This window comes from Chamaea fasciata, unplaced genomic scaffold, assembly GCF_029207755.1.
Source record: "Chamaea fasciata isolate MVZ Bird 193981 ecotype frontalis unplaced genomic scaffold, bChaFas1.0.hap1 SCAF_7, whole genome shotgun sequence".
NCBI lineage: Eukaryota > Metazoa > Chordata > Aves > Passeriformes > Sylviidae > Chamaea > Chamaea fasciata.
In genome coordinates this window covers 42,562,805-42,579,728 of record NW_027094092.1, presented here as the reverse complement: position 1 = coordinate 42,579,728, position 16,924 = coordinate 42,562,805, and the positions used below count along the sequence as shown (strand labels likewise).

Genomic DNA, 16,924 nt, shown 5'->3' with positions numbered 1-16,924 from the left:
CTGGGAAAAAATTTAACAATTCTTAATTGCTGTCTATATCAGGTGCTCCTAACATCCTTTTTCACATTTTATCTGTGTGGCTAAATCTGTCTTTTTAATAGAATAGAGTGTGGTCATTAATGATACAAGTATGGCATTTGAGCCATCTTGAGAAGGTTGCTGTGATTTTAATTAATTACCAGACCAGTTCAATGGGCCAGCTAAAAGCTCTTTCATCATCTTTCCCTCACATTCTTCACTTTATTCTTTCATTGCCACCTTCCTTATTGAACCTCCCTTAACAACAAACTTGGCTTTTTTTCTGTTTTTATTTGCACATCACTACAATTCTTTTCATTTGTTTTATGGAAAAGACACACATTTCCGTCTCTGAAAATGTTAGTGTGTGAGTTATCCTATTCAAATCCCTCAGACTGCTCAGAGGACTGTGGGAATTTTAGAATATAAAAAGAACCATTCTGGTCAAGACCAAAGGTCAGTCTAGCCCAGCTATAGACATCGCAACAATGGCCAAAGTAAAATGCTTAGGGAAGACTGTATGAACAGAACTGACATGTATTTTCTTTCCCATTCATTCGTTCTGATTCCAGACGTTCAAAGCTCAAAAGCTTCCAGACTTAAATGCAGTTTCCGTGAATTTAGAACCATTTTGTGGTCTTTCTCATTCATGAACTTGCCCAGTTTTCTGTTTAAAGCCATATAGAATTTTCTATCTTTATATGACTTCGGATTTTATGCAAATTGGTCATTAGCCCCCTCAGGCATCTCTTTTCCTGGCTGAAGGGTCCTGTTCTTTAGAATATTGTATTTATCATTTCTCACTTGGAAACAGCACTCCATAGCATTGAAAATTCTTGTTCAACTTCTCTGACCTTTAAAGATCCACATCTGCACTCAGCAGTCAAGATGCAATTGGATTAATGATCTGGGACAGTTATGTTTTCTGGCTTTTTTATCCTTTCCTGATTATACTGAGTGTTGATTTTGCTTTTCTGATTGATACTGAGCACTGCATTAGCAGATTCTTGGTAATATGTATCACTGCCTCATGATCTTCCTGAGCAGCAATGGTTACTTTAGAGCCCATCATTTTGAATGTGAAGTTAGATTTAAACTTTAGGAGTCTAAAACACCTTTCAGAAATCCAAGTAGCCTATACCATTCTTGATCCTCGTGATTCTCAACAAAACCAAAAAACCAAGGACTGAATATGCATCTAACCCAAAGGCTGGTCTTCTGTTTTTGGGTTTATATTTAATATTGTAACTAATAAGGACTAGCAGAGAAACACCTAATTTTTTTTTCTGCTACAAAAAGTGCATGAAATAGAGGGGATATATTTAGGAGACACTTTGGAAGAACAGATGATTAACATCTTCCTTTAAATCCACTTACAGACAGTGTTGACATGAGGTCTTGGCATTGAAATTAGAGGAGTTGAAAAATGGGATGGCTTAAGGCATAGGCTTGCACCTAGGACCTGAGTTCCTTTTTTGATGAGAATCACAGATCATCTATATTAGAACAGGGTGGGTAAATAGATAGAGAAACATATCTATATGCATAATATTTTTGCATACATATAATTTCAGAAACAGAAGAACGAGTCTCATATCCTCTACCTAATTTAGTTTATTGGTACTGAGTATTGACTACAAGTTCAGTCCAAGTTAGCTGCAAATGAATCCCATTGTTTATGAAATTTGACCTTTGTTTGTTATGAATATTCCTTAAAACCTTAAAAACGGAATGTTTGGAACTAACAACAAGGCAGACATAATTGCTTTTAAACAGATGGTTTAAATGTCTTCTTTTAGGTTACCTTGTTAATGTCTAATTCTCCACTCCTCACTCCTAGTCTCCAGCTTTTTGAAGTTGATGCCGTTTGTGCAGAGAGGTTCCCATTGATTTTTCTTCTGTTGTGACTGAAACTTTGAGTCTTTTCAGGTCTTAAGTCTGGGATCTAAATGGAATGTTTTTCATGGTGGGCAAATTGACATTTTCCAGAATTAGTAACAGAGCTTTTGTAGTTAAGGGTGAGTTAACTCAGTTTGCACAGGCTTTACAACACAATATTTGATTTCAGAATTGATGGATATTATTTGTTGTAAGATTTTGCTTTAAAGTACCAAGGCAGTAATATGGTTAATTAAACCCATTATTGGTTGATTGAATACCAAACTAGCAGAATCTTATCAAAGAAGTGTGATTTTTAGAATTGTGGAGGAAATACTAACTGTTGTTCAGAAAGTACAAACAGTTGTGGTTTTACTTTCTCTTCGGCAAATAATAGAAGGGCAGTCTTTGAGAAGCTGCAGAAGCATCTGGTCTGTGAGACATGACTGTTTTTTGTGCATGATCAACCAACTTCATCTGCACACGAAACCAAAACTAATATATTTATTTTCTTCAGTTCTTTGCAGTTTGCAATAGACTACATTTTTTTGCATGATGGGTGTGAATGTGAAATCTTATTGTTGAGTCCAGCCCTAACTCTCCCTAGAGTGGTTATTCAGTCTTCAGTAGTACATACCCCATATGCCTAATCTGAAATAGGAAATTTGATTGTTCTATATTTATTCTAAGCTAAGTGCTCACCACATATATTTTTATTAAAAAAAATCATAGAATCATAGAATTATGCTTGGAAGAATTATTATCATTAATCATAGAATTATTATGAGTTGGAAGGGACTCACAAGGATCATTGAGTCTTACTACTGTCCCTGCACAGCACCATCCCCAAGAGTCACACCATGTGCCCAAAGCATTGTCCAAACTCTTCTTGAACTCTGTCAGGTTTGGTGCTGTGACCACTTCCCTGGGGAGCTTGTTCCAGGGCCCAACCACCCTCTGGGTGAAGAACCGTTTTCTAACATCCATCCTCAGCCTTCCCTGACACAACTTCAGGCCATTCCCTCAGGTCCTGTCACTGGTCACCAGAGAGCAGAGATCAGTGCCTGCCCCTCCTCTTCATCTCATGAGGAAGTTGTAACTGCAATGAGCTCTCCCCTCAGTCTCCTCCAGGCTGAACAGACCAAGTGACCTCAGTCACTCCTCACGTGGCTTCCCCTCAATGCCCTTCACCATCTTCATTGCCCTCCTCTGGATGCTCTCTAACAGTTTAGTATATGTCTTATAGTGTGATGATCAAAACTGCACATAGGACTCAAGGGGGTCATAAAAGGAAATAACATTTGATAATAATGGGACTGTCCTGTCATGAAATCAAGGTGGCTGTGAGCAATGACAACGTTGTCTTTCAGGTGTTTTTCAATACCTCCTAGCACAATCTTTTCCATAACTTTACCAAGCATTATAGTGAAACTGACAGTCCTGTAGTTCCTGGGGTCCTCTTTCTTACCCTTTAAAATTGTGACAAGGTTCGCCAGCTTCCAGTAAGCTGGAACCATTCTGGATTCCCAAGACCACTCAAAAAATATCGAGAGAGATTTTGTGATGACATCAACTGGCTCTTTGAGAAGTCTTGAATGAATCCTTTCAGGCCTCATAGATTTATAGGGATCCAACTGGAGCAGCAAATCCCACAAAACTTCAGGGTCGAAGCTGGGAGTTGATCATTCTCACAGCCATGGTCCTCCTGCTCAGGGCACTGTGATTCCCTTGGTCAATCATCCATGTTGAAGACAGAGGCAAAGAATGTATTAAATGCCATTGCCTTGTCTCTGTCCCTGTTTGTGAAGTGACCATCCTCATCCTGCAAGGGGATGAGGGTTTTTTTACACTGCCTATTGCCATTAAAATGTATTTTTAAAACTCTTTTTATTGTCCTCCATATTTCTGGCCACCTTCAACTCCAGTAGAGTTTTGGTGCCATGAATTTTCTCCCTGCAGTGACAAGCAGCATCTCTGTATTCCTCCCATATCAGTAACGTCTCTTACTCTAGTCCCTGGAGACAGCAGACTTCCCTGTGAGCTGGGTCCAGTTGCATATTGGGCCCTCCATTTGCTTTAGAAGGATGTTTTGTATTACAAATACCCTTCATTTTCCTGTTAACAGAGGTCTTGGTACCACGTGCAGGTGGTGGTGTTTTAGAAGGGCTCATTATCTGAGAAAGACCTTCACCCAGCTCATCAGTAGTCTGACCTTCTAATGCCACAGCCTCACATGCATTGTAGAACTTGCCAGTCCTACCTGTGTTAAATTCTGAGAAGATGGAGGAACCTTCCTCCTAGTACCTGCTGTGACCTGCTTCCAGCCTTCATCTTTAACAGACCCTTAGCTAACAGTCCTTTGACTAATTACCCTGTACGGTTCTGAGTCCATCTGCTTCTTCACTATAATGGAGGTTCACGACTCTCTCTCTTGCTTGTTTGCTCAAATGCTACGTAGCTTGTTCACTTGGTGACCACTCCTCAAGCACAGCTCACCTTCTGCAAAAGAACTGTCAGCCCCAGCCTCGTGAAGAGCGGCATCAGGCACTCCTGGCAGCCCCTGACCTGGAGAGCTCCATCTCCCATCAGCAGGCCTGGCTGGCTGGAGTCTCAGGCGTGGCTGCTTCAGTGAGTCCCACAGCTGCATGTGATTGAGCTTTAGGGCAAGTGAACACCAGGACTGGGGAAGCATGAACTAGTATGCTAATAAGACTGGGGTTTTTAATGTGTGAGGTGGCTGAAAGAATGGATTCTTTTTTCATGTTTTAACTTGTGTTCTGTTCTTTAGAGTACCCGAGTAGCTTTAAACCACCTGGAATCTGTGCCTGAGAAACTGAGCCTGTTAGAAGATTGCAAAGATACTGCAGTGAGAAAGATTTCATTTGACTCTCTCAGTACTTCTAAAATGTTTTGGTTAATTAATATTCTCTATGAATGCACAGATAAGTTGTTTAATAAGATATTTACGGTTGCATATGTACATATTATATAGACAGAAACATACTGAAATTTATTTTCATGTTTATATGGATCTTTTTGAAGTTATAAATTTAGTTCTAATTATTAACACTGTTCCATAATGTAGGCAAACATTGATAACTGGGCATTAACAGGTCATAATTACTGTTTCAGAATATTTTTATTGAGTGCTAAATTCTGATATTACATGTTAAAAAATGGAAATTTTTAAATTAAATTATGCCAATTGTTTCAATATTTAACTTAATGAAGATAGATGATCTTTAGAACTTTTTGTTTTGTTTTGACATAATGATGATACTTGTCACTTATTTTCTGAGCACCACTATCCAATCAAGATGTGTTTGGACACAGTAGGACATATTGACAGTAGTGGTGACATACTGTCAAGAGTAATAAGGCTCAGATTAGCTTTTCAGTGGCTAAGTGGCTAAACCTCTGTACTATAGTTACTTTCCATTTATGAAGTGGGTGGTTTAATAAAAAGAATTTGTAACTTCCTTGCCCAATATAAATTCTAAATCAGTATTAAACCACAGATCAACACATACATAATGATTTGCATTTTATTTGATATATAAAATTTCTTAATCTGTGGTTGTCATAAACATTTAAAAACATACTTGTTTGGAGCATTGTTTATTTTGTGTTTCTGCATGAGGTCATCAGTTAATAATTCTACACCATTTTATTAGTGTCATCATTAACAGATTTGGTAATGCAAGTACTGGTTGAAATGTTTGGGTTTTTTATGAACAATACTTTTGAGATGTGTAGTTTTAATTTCATATTCCAGGTATCCCCAGAAGAGATTTTTTGCTCTGACAGAGGTTTGTGTTTACCTTCTGTTTCTACTAAAGGAAAAATTTTGTTCTCAGCAGGCATCCGCAATTATAGTTATAACTTAGCCAATATTTGTGAGATTGGAATGCAGAATCTTTGGTTTCAGTTGGGCTCTGCCCTTCTCCATCATGCTTAATTTTTTAAAGATGATTTTCTGAAGATGAGTCCCTCTCAACACAGTGTTTTGTTTAAGAAATAATTTATTAGTCAAGAGAGCTAAGCTTTATGCCTTAGCTTTGAGAAGGATGTCAGTTTGGAGCTTCATTACTGTTTCTATTTACAAATAACATATTGAGTTTTTTTGTACAATAGCTAGCAAATTCTTCCCTCAATGTTTTCAAAGGAAGGGAGAAGGAAAGAGGAAGTAAGTTTTGATAAACCTCTCAGGTTGTCTAGGAGGTTGTTAATTCAAGTGAATCATTAGCTAGTTCAGTGAGAAGCATTATGTTTCCTTCTTGAAAATACTGTTTTGTCCAGATCCTTAGAACTTTATTTTCTTCAAGTGCATGTTTCTGTAGAGTTGTAATTAATTTTTCACCATTACAGAATTTTTGTTAGAAGGTGTGATAATGCTGAAGTTTGGAAAGGGTTACAAGAAATCATTCACCAGTTAAGGATAAGGCCATTTCTATTTTAATCTACGTGCATTTTAACATTATTTTTCTGTACAGAACATTATGCTTTTGTATGGCCCCTGTAGTTCAGCCTCTGAAAGTTAATACTTAATTGGTTCTTGCTGTGGTGAAAATCCTTGATGATACCCGTGTTTGCAAAAGTCAGAATTTCTAGCTACTTTTCACATTATGAAATCAGCTAAATCTTTAAATGCATTTCTAGGAGTCTCATTGCCGAAGGGAGATGATTGAGGAGAGGTATTTGAAGTACAAAGACATAGTGAGTTCTTTGCAGCAACAGCTGGAAGATTCAAAACAAAGAGTCAGGCAAGTCAAGGTACGTGTGTGTACACTCCACTTTTGTGTCCCAATTACTTTCAATCAGCAACGTAACCTTACCTTCTTAGCTCCTAGTACAAACACAGACAAAAATCATGCGTGAATGTCTCTGTTTCAGATAGCTTCCATGGCTGACGGCATGGCAGGTGTATTGACATGGCATGAAATTTGATCAATTAAGGGTTGCCTTAATTGTAAGTGCCATGGATACTTTCCAAAAATCTTTCAACTTTCACAGAAAGGTATCTTACTGTGTATTACTACTCTGAGGTGTTTACCTGCTTTGTCAAATTGCTGTCTACAGCAATTTTTAATTGTTTTGTTCAATTTTCTCTTGTTCTTTCAAGTAAAAGATATAGAAACCTGTTTCCTCTATAAAAAGGTTGACTAATTTATAAGTCACACGTAATAATTTTTCTGTAGTAGATATTTGCATTCTTTGCAAATGATTCTGTATGATGTCTCTTTCATATGTAAAGGAAATCCAGGCAAACAGAAGGGAAGTGATTTGCTAAAGGTCACTCACTGGACTTATAGCAGTGCAAAGCATGAATAACTAACTCCCTACAATACAAATCCAGTGCTCTTCCTTAGAAACTTTCCCTGTAATGAGTTCAACTTTCCAATTATTAACATGTTTTCTTTCCCTTATTAGCTTGTTCATTGTCATAGCACTGTCATTGTGATAGCAGCTTACTTCAGCAGAACTACAATTCCTTATGGAAGTGATTGAAATAAGTGATCAGACCTGAAGAGTCATACTAGTATTTCTGCTGCATGTCTCAAAAAAATCAGTTTCTTTGGCAATGTATCATACCTGTGTCTCTAAGCAATTGAGCTCAAATCAAGGATCACACACTATCAAAAACATGTTTGTGTTCCCCAACTTATCTGTAACCATCTTCCTTCTTTAGAATGTGGACATATTTACAGTATGTCTTTTAAAAAGTGGAAAAGGTAAATACAGAATATTTTAGCTTAGTAAGTTGCTGTTGTAAGAAGGTATTAAGTTACTTGAAAAACCCATTTTGCTCTTCTGTAAGAAAGAATTGAAAGGAGGTAACAGGCACAATCAGTCTTTTGCTGATGATAATATTCAGTATTGTGAATTTCTCTTCCCTCCTACAAGCATTACTAAATCACTAGCTATTGAAATTTGGAAAACATTGAAAAGCTAAGTGGAATGCAATCAGCTGACAGTAGAACATAACATTGCACTAAGCTGACTGAACTTACTGAGCTTGTGTGATTTGAACTCAATAATCAGAATCCAGTACAAAGCTCATTCCAAAACAATTCTCTTTCTTTAGACAACCGAGAGCATTTAATGGCTTCCATTTAGTCAGGCCTAATTGGGTTTTTGCATGACATACAGTACACTTTGCTGTCACAGCTGTTTGCAAATAGAACAGAATGTTCAAAACCAAGTTACAGAGGGGTGCTAATCTGATTTCAGTGATCAGGCTAGCTTAGACTAAAAAAAACCCTTTTTAATGCTTGCCTTTCTTACACTCCTTTGAAACTAACTCAAATGCCTTTAAAAAAAAATTTCTTTTTTATTTTACTGTTTGTCGGTTGGGAGTCTCTAAAATAGATTGCTGGAAGAGTGTAGGTTTGAGGACATCAAAGTTGATTCTTTCTGATATTTTTGGTTCACGCTGTGTACATAGTGCCCCTGCTACACAAAGTAGACAGATATTTGATAGGTGATAAAAAAATCCATGTTTCCTATAAAATTTTTACATTGGTCATTTAACATGAAATTACTTCTGAAATTAACCTTTCTCCTCTGTTATCTTTTTCTTTCTAGCCTTTCTTATGATACACTTGTTTCAGCTTGGTTGCCAACATTGATCTCACACAGGAATTATCTAATCTTGTGTCCCAGCCTTTTTTTATTTTAAGGAGGAAAAATTAAACCAAAATTGAATGTTCCTCTAAAAGCAGGTTCTTTCTTTCTTTCTTTCTTTCTTTCTTTCTTTCTTTCTTTCTTTCTTTCTTTCTTTCTTTCTTTCTTTCTTTCTTTCTTTCTTTCTTTCTTTCTTTCTTTCTTTCTTTCTTTCTTTCTTTCTTTCTTTCTTTCTTTCTTTCTTTCTTTCTTTCTTTCTTTCTTTCTTTCTTTCTTTCTTTCTTTCTTTCTTTCTTTCTTTCTTTCTTTCTTTCTTTCTTTCTTTCTTTCTTTCTTTCTTTCTTTCTTTCTTTCTTTCTTTCTTTCTTTCTTTCTTTCTTTCTTTCTTTCTTTCTTTCTTTCTTTCTTTCTTTCTTTCTTTCTTTCTTTCTTTCTTTCTTTCTTTCTTTCTTTCTTTCTTTCTTTCTTTCTTTCTTTCTTTCTTTCTTTCTTTCTTTCTTTCTTTCTTTCTTTCTTTCTTTCTTTCTTTCTTTCTTTCTTTCTTTTCTTCTCTCTCTCTCTCTCTCTCTCTCTTTCTTTCTCTCTCTCTCTCTTTCTTTCTCTCTCTCTCTCTCTTTCTTTCTCTCTCTCTCTCTCTCTCTCTTTCTTTCTCTCTCTCTCTCTCTCTCTCTTTCTTTCTCTCTCTTTCTCTCTTTCTCTCTTTCTCTCTCTTTCTCTCTTTCTCTCTTTCTCTCTCTCTCTCTCTCTCTCTCTCTCTCTCTCTCTCTCTCTCTCTTTCTCTCTTTCTCATGATTGTTTTTGCCACCAGTCAATCTTCCTACTCTTCTGTAGTTTTGTCGGATGGCTTTAAAATACCCGTTGCTTAGAAGCCCAGAAAAATCATAATTTCTATTTGTATGTGTTAAAATGGAAGATTTCCAGTAATAAAAGTAGGTCATAGGCTGGCAGAATACCATCAGGTACAACAATCTTGATTTTGCAACTAAGAAAGGGACAAATAACAGTTGATAAAGATGAAATTGGGGGGAAAACTCAGAAATGTAACGTAGTAAAAGAAAACAGCAATAGAAGCAAAATCAAAAGAGAAAACTAGAGATAAATGTTTTGATGTAGAGAAACAAATATTTTAGGAGAGTTTCCCTGCCATGGACAATTGACCATCTACTCAAACACAACATACAGATGTAATTGTCAATGAAGCACATGACAAAAGGCACATTCTATATGTTAGTATTTCTGTAAACAGAAAGCCATTTGGTATTGCAGATACTGGTAGAAGCACCTTTCTTGTTTAAAAGTTCTTCTTTTAAAGCATTTCTGGAAGCAGAATGGAAAGACAAAACCTTTTTTTATTTAAAAAATGTTATTGTGCTATGAACATGTTAGGTATTAAGTCTCTCATCAGGACATAAGGGGATTAATATGTATAATTCCCATTAGTCTTAACAAGAGTAAATCCTTCTTCAGTGATGGAACAAAAGCTCATTGTATCTCTAAATTAATGTAGAATTTTTTTTCTGTTTAGTTTTCAAATCTTAGTATCAGCATGAATGATAAATTGCAAGATGTTTTAACAAAATTCCCTGAGGCTGTTTATGATAAGAATTCAGCAGTAAAATTATGTATTTTATGAACTGATGCATTTATTCATTATTACCTCTTCTCATTTCAAGAAACTGAGTAATTTGGATACCAAGCCAAGCTTTTAATCTTATTTTGGATAGTGTTGTAACTGGGGACTACTTGCTGCAGAGCTAATAGAGATTTTTCAGAGATTTTTGTTTAAATTGCCTTTTTAAATTTATCTTCCCTTTTTTAGCTTATAGACCAAATGACTTTCCTCCAAGAAGCTATGCTGTATGGGTTTAACCATAAATAGTAACATTGTATTGCAGACTTTATTTAATGGTTTAACAAAATATTCAAAAGCACCTTTAGGTATTTTGATATGAGAAATCAACGAACTTTAAATTTCCTCAGTGGCAGAGAAAATAGATTCATATTTATTACTACTTGTGGAACTTCAAGTGAATTAATATGAACTATTCATTGATGAGGAAGTCATAATTCACTGATGTCTACCCTGCTGATATGGTATGTCCTGAACTGTGTATGTGATGTGAACAGGAAAGAGCATTTTTAAAACTTGCCATAGTGGCAAAGACTTGCAATGCTGCCAGTGCTTTTTTCAAGGCAAAGCAGTTTTTTGCAGACATTTTATAGTGGTGAAATGGGGATAAAACTCGCAATACTGAGAATTCAGAGAATTCAAATCAGTCTTTTCCAGTGTGTGTGAAATCACAGCATGTGCCTGTATGTGTACTACTGTATGCTTTTTGTTAAAGTTTGCAGCTGCTTGATAGTAACAGATAAAATTATTTTTATTTGGTTCCTATAGGATGTGAGAAGGAATGCTGAAACTTCTGATATATCTTCTGGTTGGCGAACTCAAAACAGCTTTTTGTGCAGCTCACTGCTTTCAAGTTCAGGTTGTAAGTATTATATCACAGAAAAAAATCTACAGGTAACATATATTTTTTTTCTTCTAAAAAATCTTTTTTTACTTGAAAGAGTGAGACATTACTTTTCAAATAAGAAGTGCTAGAACCATCTTAAGTATCCTTCTGTATTTTAGTCTTAGATGCTGGATGGGGGTGTCTTTGCCTAGGAAGTACTTAATTACATCCCACTGATAGTTGTTTGGGTTTCTTTGACTGGGACGTGCAATATATTTTGTTTGTCACCCAAACCTATGCCAAAGAAAAGGGCTGCCCTTGAATTCTGAATCTCTGCATAATGAGTCATACCTGTGTAACCTGTATATCTTCTGAGGGACCAGAGAGATATCCTCAAACATGGATTCTTTCCAAGATCTTACATGTGCTACATGCTTACATAGCATTTTCCCAGTGAAAGATGAATTCACTAATTCTACTTCAATAGTGTTTTTAACTTTTTTTTTATCTACCCCCTTGTGTGTATACAACTTGTGTTCATGTGAAGTCATGGGATCTCTGATACAGGTAGGAAATGCTCAATAAAACATAGGACATGTTAGGTCTTGATTGGGTATGTAGGCACACCTTTGCATGAGTGTCAAAAATAACTTAAAAACCAGGGTTTTAAGGGTTTTTTTTTTTGAGCATATCAATACATGGATATCAAAGTACTTCTCTTCAGAAGGGTATCACCTTCCATTTCTTTTCAATATAGCCAGTTTCTGTACTGGACACCTATTTAGAAAGTTGCATTCTGTGTGGTGGTAAGTCCTATTTCAGGCTTCATTGTGTTGAGAGCATTGCATCTTAGAATGAGTGCTGTGGTACATTACTGCTCACCAGTAAGTCCTGAGCTGATCTTATGAGGTTAAAGGTTTCTCTTCCTTTCAGAATCTATGGGTTGGGATTAGTATCTTTTTGCAGAGCATACTTGTCTTGGTTTAGGAAGACAGGTATCTGCTAGGTAAAATTACAATCAGAGGCTCTTTGGCAAAGATTTGGGAAATAGGAATAGCAGTTCTTTACTAGTATGTAATACAAAGCAAACAAACACAAAAAAACTCCCCCCCCACCAAACAACTACAGCATTAATGACAAACGACAACAGTACCAAGAACCTTGAGGGCTTTGTTTCACAAAACCCAGGGCAGTTTGGTTTCGGTGTCCCTGCAGGATCCTCAGAGCACCAAGCTGGAACAGTGGAAAAGTCCCGGGCTGGTAGCTGGGATGGCAGGGTGTCCCGGCAGGCAGGGGCAGGATGTCCCGGCAGGGCAGGGGGTGCAGGGTCACGCTGCAGCAAGAGGAGCAGCGCCGAAGAAGCCGAAGGCGAGGCAGAAAAGCGGCGCAGCTTCTGCTCGGCGTGCTTTGCGGCGGCTGAGCTCCTTGAGGAGCGGCCGACACGCGTCTCCCGAACGCCGGAAGCAGAAAAGCACGCAGCTGCCTCAAGCTGTGTCTTTTACCTGCGTTATCTCCCCCTTCCACCTTTTGTCCATCTCTTTGTTTCAGCCAAGCACTCTCAAGTATCCAACACCCGGTCCCCTTGGCAACCCGTGGGGAAAAAATTCCCCAGAGAAAGAAGGACCGAACCCAACCCCCAACAATACTTAATAATAAGCATAGGACCAAATACCTCTGTATCATCTGTACTTCAGGAACACTTTACCTTGACTCGGAGTTGATTTTTCCGTTTTCCTAAACCTCATTCCTGTCAAAGTCTTGCAAATCAAAGTACAGCTGAGCCTGTTTTGGGTATAGAAAGAAGGAACCAATGCCTCACAGCAGGTTCAGATAAATGGCCTCCAGCAGTCCCTTCCAATCTCAAGAATTCCAAAAGTGATTCATTGCAAAAATTTACTGAAATTTAAAAATGCAGCATAAATGTTCCTAAAATATTACAATGTCTTTATGCTACTTAACCCAAATTAAACAAGCTAGGACTTTGTTGCTTTAAAACTTTTTAATAAATTTTAGGCAGTTTTAAGAGAAATAGGATCCATGTGATCTGAATACCAATGTGATGAAACAGTTCTGCATATTTATTCTCTGATTCAACTGTTTCGTACCAGCACTCAGTACTAAATTTTCTGGAGATAAAGAAATAAGTGATTAACAAAAGACAGTGGTGATTCAATTCACTACTTCATTCTCGTGGCACTAAAATATGTGGATTACTTCACAGACTTTGGTTTGAGACTGATTGGCACTTTATGCTGAAACCAGTTTCCACCAGTCAAATGTGTATTTCGTTGGTATAGTTCTTGAGGACACTGAAAATTCTGCAGTGGTATTAGCATTAAGGAGCTTTTTCCAGTGAGTGGCAAATGAAAAGTCAGCTACTTCAGTCATGATAGTCACAAAAACATCATGAACTTTTAATTTCAGTAATGATATTAATTAATTATCATTTGAGACTTTGACAGTGAAGTATAATTTGACATCTTTGCTCCCAAACCTACTGTAGCTTTTAATAAATCTTCCTATACATGTCATCATCTATTTTCTGTGATTAATTGTCTCCTTCTTCAGAAACAGAAGGATGGAATTTTTTTTCTTTCATTTAGCTTTTGGAGCCTTTTGCAAGCCTTTGTGATTTATGTTTCCCCATTCCATCTCTCTTCAGTTCATGAAGCCTTAGAGACTATAGAGTCAATCATTAGTACCAGAAACTTCCTTCCCAATGTGGGTCTTCTATGACTTGTAGAGAGCACCTGGAAGGAGAGCAGACTCTTTTGATATAATTTAACTTGTCTGTGGGGGGATCATGGGATTTAAGTTTAAAATTGGTTAAAGAAAGAAGTACAAATGGTATGGGAAAATAAATAAGGGAACAATAATCTGTTTCCATATATGTATATTTGCTAAAAAGTTGCCAACACAGCAAGCAGTTAAAAGAAAAGTAATTAACATCAACATTGTGTTTTGTTTCTGGTATAATTTCTGCAATTATAACAGCTTTTCCATTACAAACATATTTTAAAATATGTTGAGGAAACATGCTTTTATTTCTGTATCCATTTTCTTGGAAATGAAGAATTTTAAATGAGAAAATAATTTATTCAAGGAAACATTCACTAGATGTGGTTTGCAGTCTATAGTATTATCAGACCAAAATGGTTGGTCCAGTCACTAATAGTTGTTAATCTAAAGAATAATCCTCAGAAACTGTTTTTATGGCCACTGTATTTTCCTGAAATGTTGAGTATAAAAGTCCCTAGAGTTACATATGCTTTGCATTAACTTCATGAATTGGGTCCTGCCCTTCTCTTTGCACATTTTATCACTTTGAGGTTTTAATCTGGATGGTTTCCCAGAAACCATATGTCTTAGAGGCTTTCTATTGTTGTTGGGAATTTATGCTCCAGGGCTTCATAAGCTGTGATAGACAACACTCTTGTGTCAACATGGTATGCAGTTTGACTGATACCACAGCGGAATAAAACCAGGTTGTCCTGAGTACAGGCTTTATTGTCATAACTATTAACTCTTGCACTGTATTGCTGATGCCTGTCTTTATCCCTCTATGTACACTTCTTGATATATTCTTAAGACTATTTTTATTGGCATTTATAAATAATGTAATGTACTTACAAGTAAAAAGACATTGCAACATCACTATGCCATGGACACCCTTCTAGAACAGAACTAGGGCTGCTTAAGCATAAGAACTTGGAATGACTGAAAACTTGACATCATCGCTTAGAAAAATGCAAATTGAATTAGTTAAGCAGTGAACTTTAAGATTTTTCACCTTGCTTTGAATACTGTCCACAGGAGGTACCACTGACATAACATACAGCAGCAGAGCTTTGGACCAATTCTGAAAACTTCAGGCTGAAAACTTAAAACTCATTGTTATACCAATGTCCCAAACACAGTGATTTCATTCTTCTGAAAATGAAAACATCTCACCCCTCCTAACCAAACTGTAAAGTCTCGCTTCTTACTAAATAACTTTTGCTTATGTACTGCTACAATTTTACTGGGTTGTTAAAAATTGTGCTCTGGATATTCAGTAGGACTACTTTTCTTACATGCTTGTGCTATAGAGAAGGCCATTAGAAGAAGGGTATGCTGTATAAGCTGGTAGCCACTTTCCTTCCCTTAATTTCTGCCTTTTGCTAAATGTTTGGATATTTGATTTTTTTTCTTCAGCGTTTTATTATAAGACTTTTTGTCTATTCATATGGTGTGGATTTTGATGAAATATAATATATTTAGAAATAAGCACTATATGTCTACCCTGTTGTCAAAGTGTGTACACAGTACGACATTGTATGGGTGCTTGTTCAGTGTCACTTGGTGACTTAAGTCCACGCTGTTGGTAAAGTTATTCCTTCTCAAATTTTTTGAGAGGTTTGTCTTATCTTATTTTAACAAAAATTCTGGAAAAATAAATTGAAAATAAATCTTAGTGAAATAATCAATTTTTTTAAAACACAGTCTACATTTCTTTTGTATAAGAAAGCTCTTGGCTATGCCTGAATTATAGAGCATTAAAATCTATTTCTCTAGAAAAATAAGTCAGTCTCTCAATTCATAGCCTATGAATATTGAATATTTGTTAACACCGTATTACTTGCTGAATAAATTATAATATCATATAATGAAATATATGTTTTAAATAAAAACTAATGGTCAGTCAACCAAATCTGAGAATGATAGGTTTGAAAAGGCCTCTAAGATCACTGAGTCTAACTGACTTAATGTGTGACTCTGAAGATGCTTAATCACCTTTTTTGTGTGACTTATTTCTAGCACTTAGGAAAGAAATGGTTCCTTTGGATACAACTGCCACCAAGGAAGACTCTGCAAATGTTGCTGATAGTGAAATGAAGCTGCAAGCAGAAGGAGGAAAGCGGTAGAATACTTTACAACACCTCACCAGTTTTTTCTGTGGTAAATTCCACTCCACTTTTTTTGGGGTTTTGAACAGTAGTAATTCCATCTGCTGTAGGAGTGAACACCCTTAATGATTCAGCAATTGCCAAACACTCAAATCAAAGAGCAACAAGAGGGATCGTGATGAACACTTGTGATAATGTAGGTGACTTGTACACCAAAGGCTTTCTGAGATTTTGCTATTCTCTTGTATTTGTTTCTGCAGTCCTCCTAGACTAAATTTATTGTATTCCTGAAATACTGTGAAGTGAAATACCTTTGACATTAATCTTTGCTATGAGTTTGTTCACCCCTATACAGGAATTGTTCCGACACTTGGTTTTTTATTATGTTTAATAACATTATTAATAATGAAAAAATATTCAGAAATTGCCTATTATTATTAGAGAGAGTCATTATACAGTGTTGTACAGACACATTTGTGATTTTAGATCCCTCAGTTTGAAAAAAATCATTTAAGGAAGAAGTGATAAAATGAAATTTTCTCAAAGCAAGTGAAAATTCACATCTTGGTTTCAGGTTCAACATGTATATATTATAGTTTGTCTAGAATTATTCTTTTGGCCAGAACAGTTTTATCAGATGGCCTCAATTAGGCACTTTAAAGAATCCAAATCTCACCCATCTGTGTCAAGAGTGTTGAAAGGCATTTCTGTGTGGCTGTGAAAATTTTAAAAGCAGTGTTTAATGTTCATTTATTTATTCTGTTTTGTTCTCTGTTAGAGAAGATGTGTCATATTGATTGTAAAATACTATGGAAATGCAATATTGGACATTTGTATTTGTTCAGATACCACTATTCTAAACAAGTTGGACACAATTTTCTATTACAGCGGTCTCAAAGAGCAAATCACAGAAGAATTTTCTGTTGTCTAAAGAAATGCAAGTGTTTCTGATGATTCTTGTTTTATTCTCCTCTCAGCTGCTTCTGACTGGATCACTGCTATAGTGCCTAAAACGATTTGCCAAAGCTATAAGAGTACTGTAGCAACATTAACACCATTCAA

At 36.3% G+C, this 16,924-nt stretch overlaps 1 protein-coding gene across 4 annotated transcripts in view; it reads left to right on the top strand.

The window, feature by feature from the left end:
- Positions 1–16,683, top strand: part of CEP128 (centrosomal protein 128) — a 98,485-nt gene extending 81,802 nt beyond the window's left edge. For all 4 annotated transcript variants that reach the window (XM_066188596.1, XM_066188597.1, XM_066188598.1 and 1 more), the window contains 4 exons: positions 4,685–4,762; positions 6,556–6,669; positions 10,919–11,012; positions 15,774–16,683. In XM_066188596.1, the coding sequence (XP_066044693.1) occupies positions 4,685–4,762; positions 6,556–6,669; positions 10,919–11,012; positions 15,774–15,880 (393 nt within the window). In that variant the 3' untranslated portion in view covers positions 15,881–16,683. The remainder of the gene's footprint in view (positions 1–4,684; positions 4,763–6,555; positions 6,670–10,918; positions 11,013–15,773) is intronic.
- The last annotated feature ends 241 nt before the right edge of the window (positions 16,684–16,924 follow it).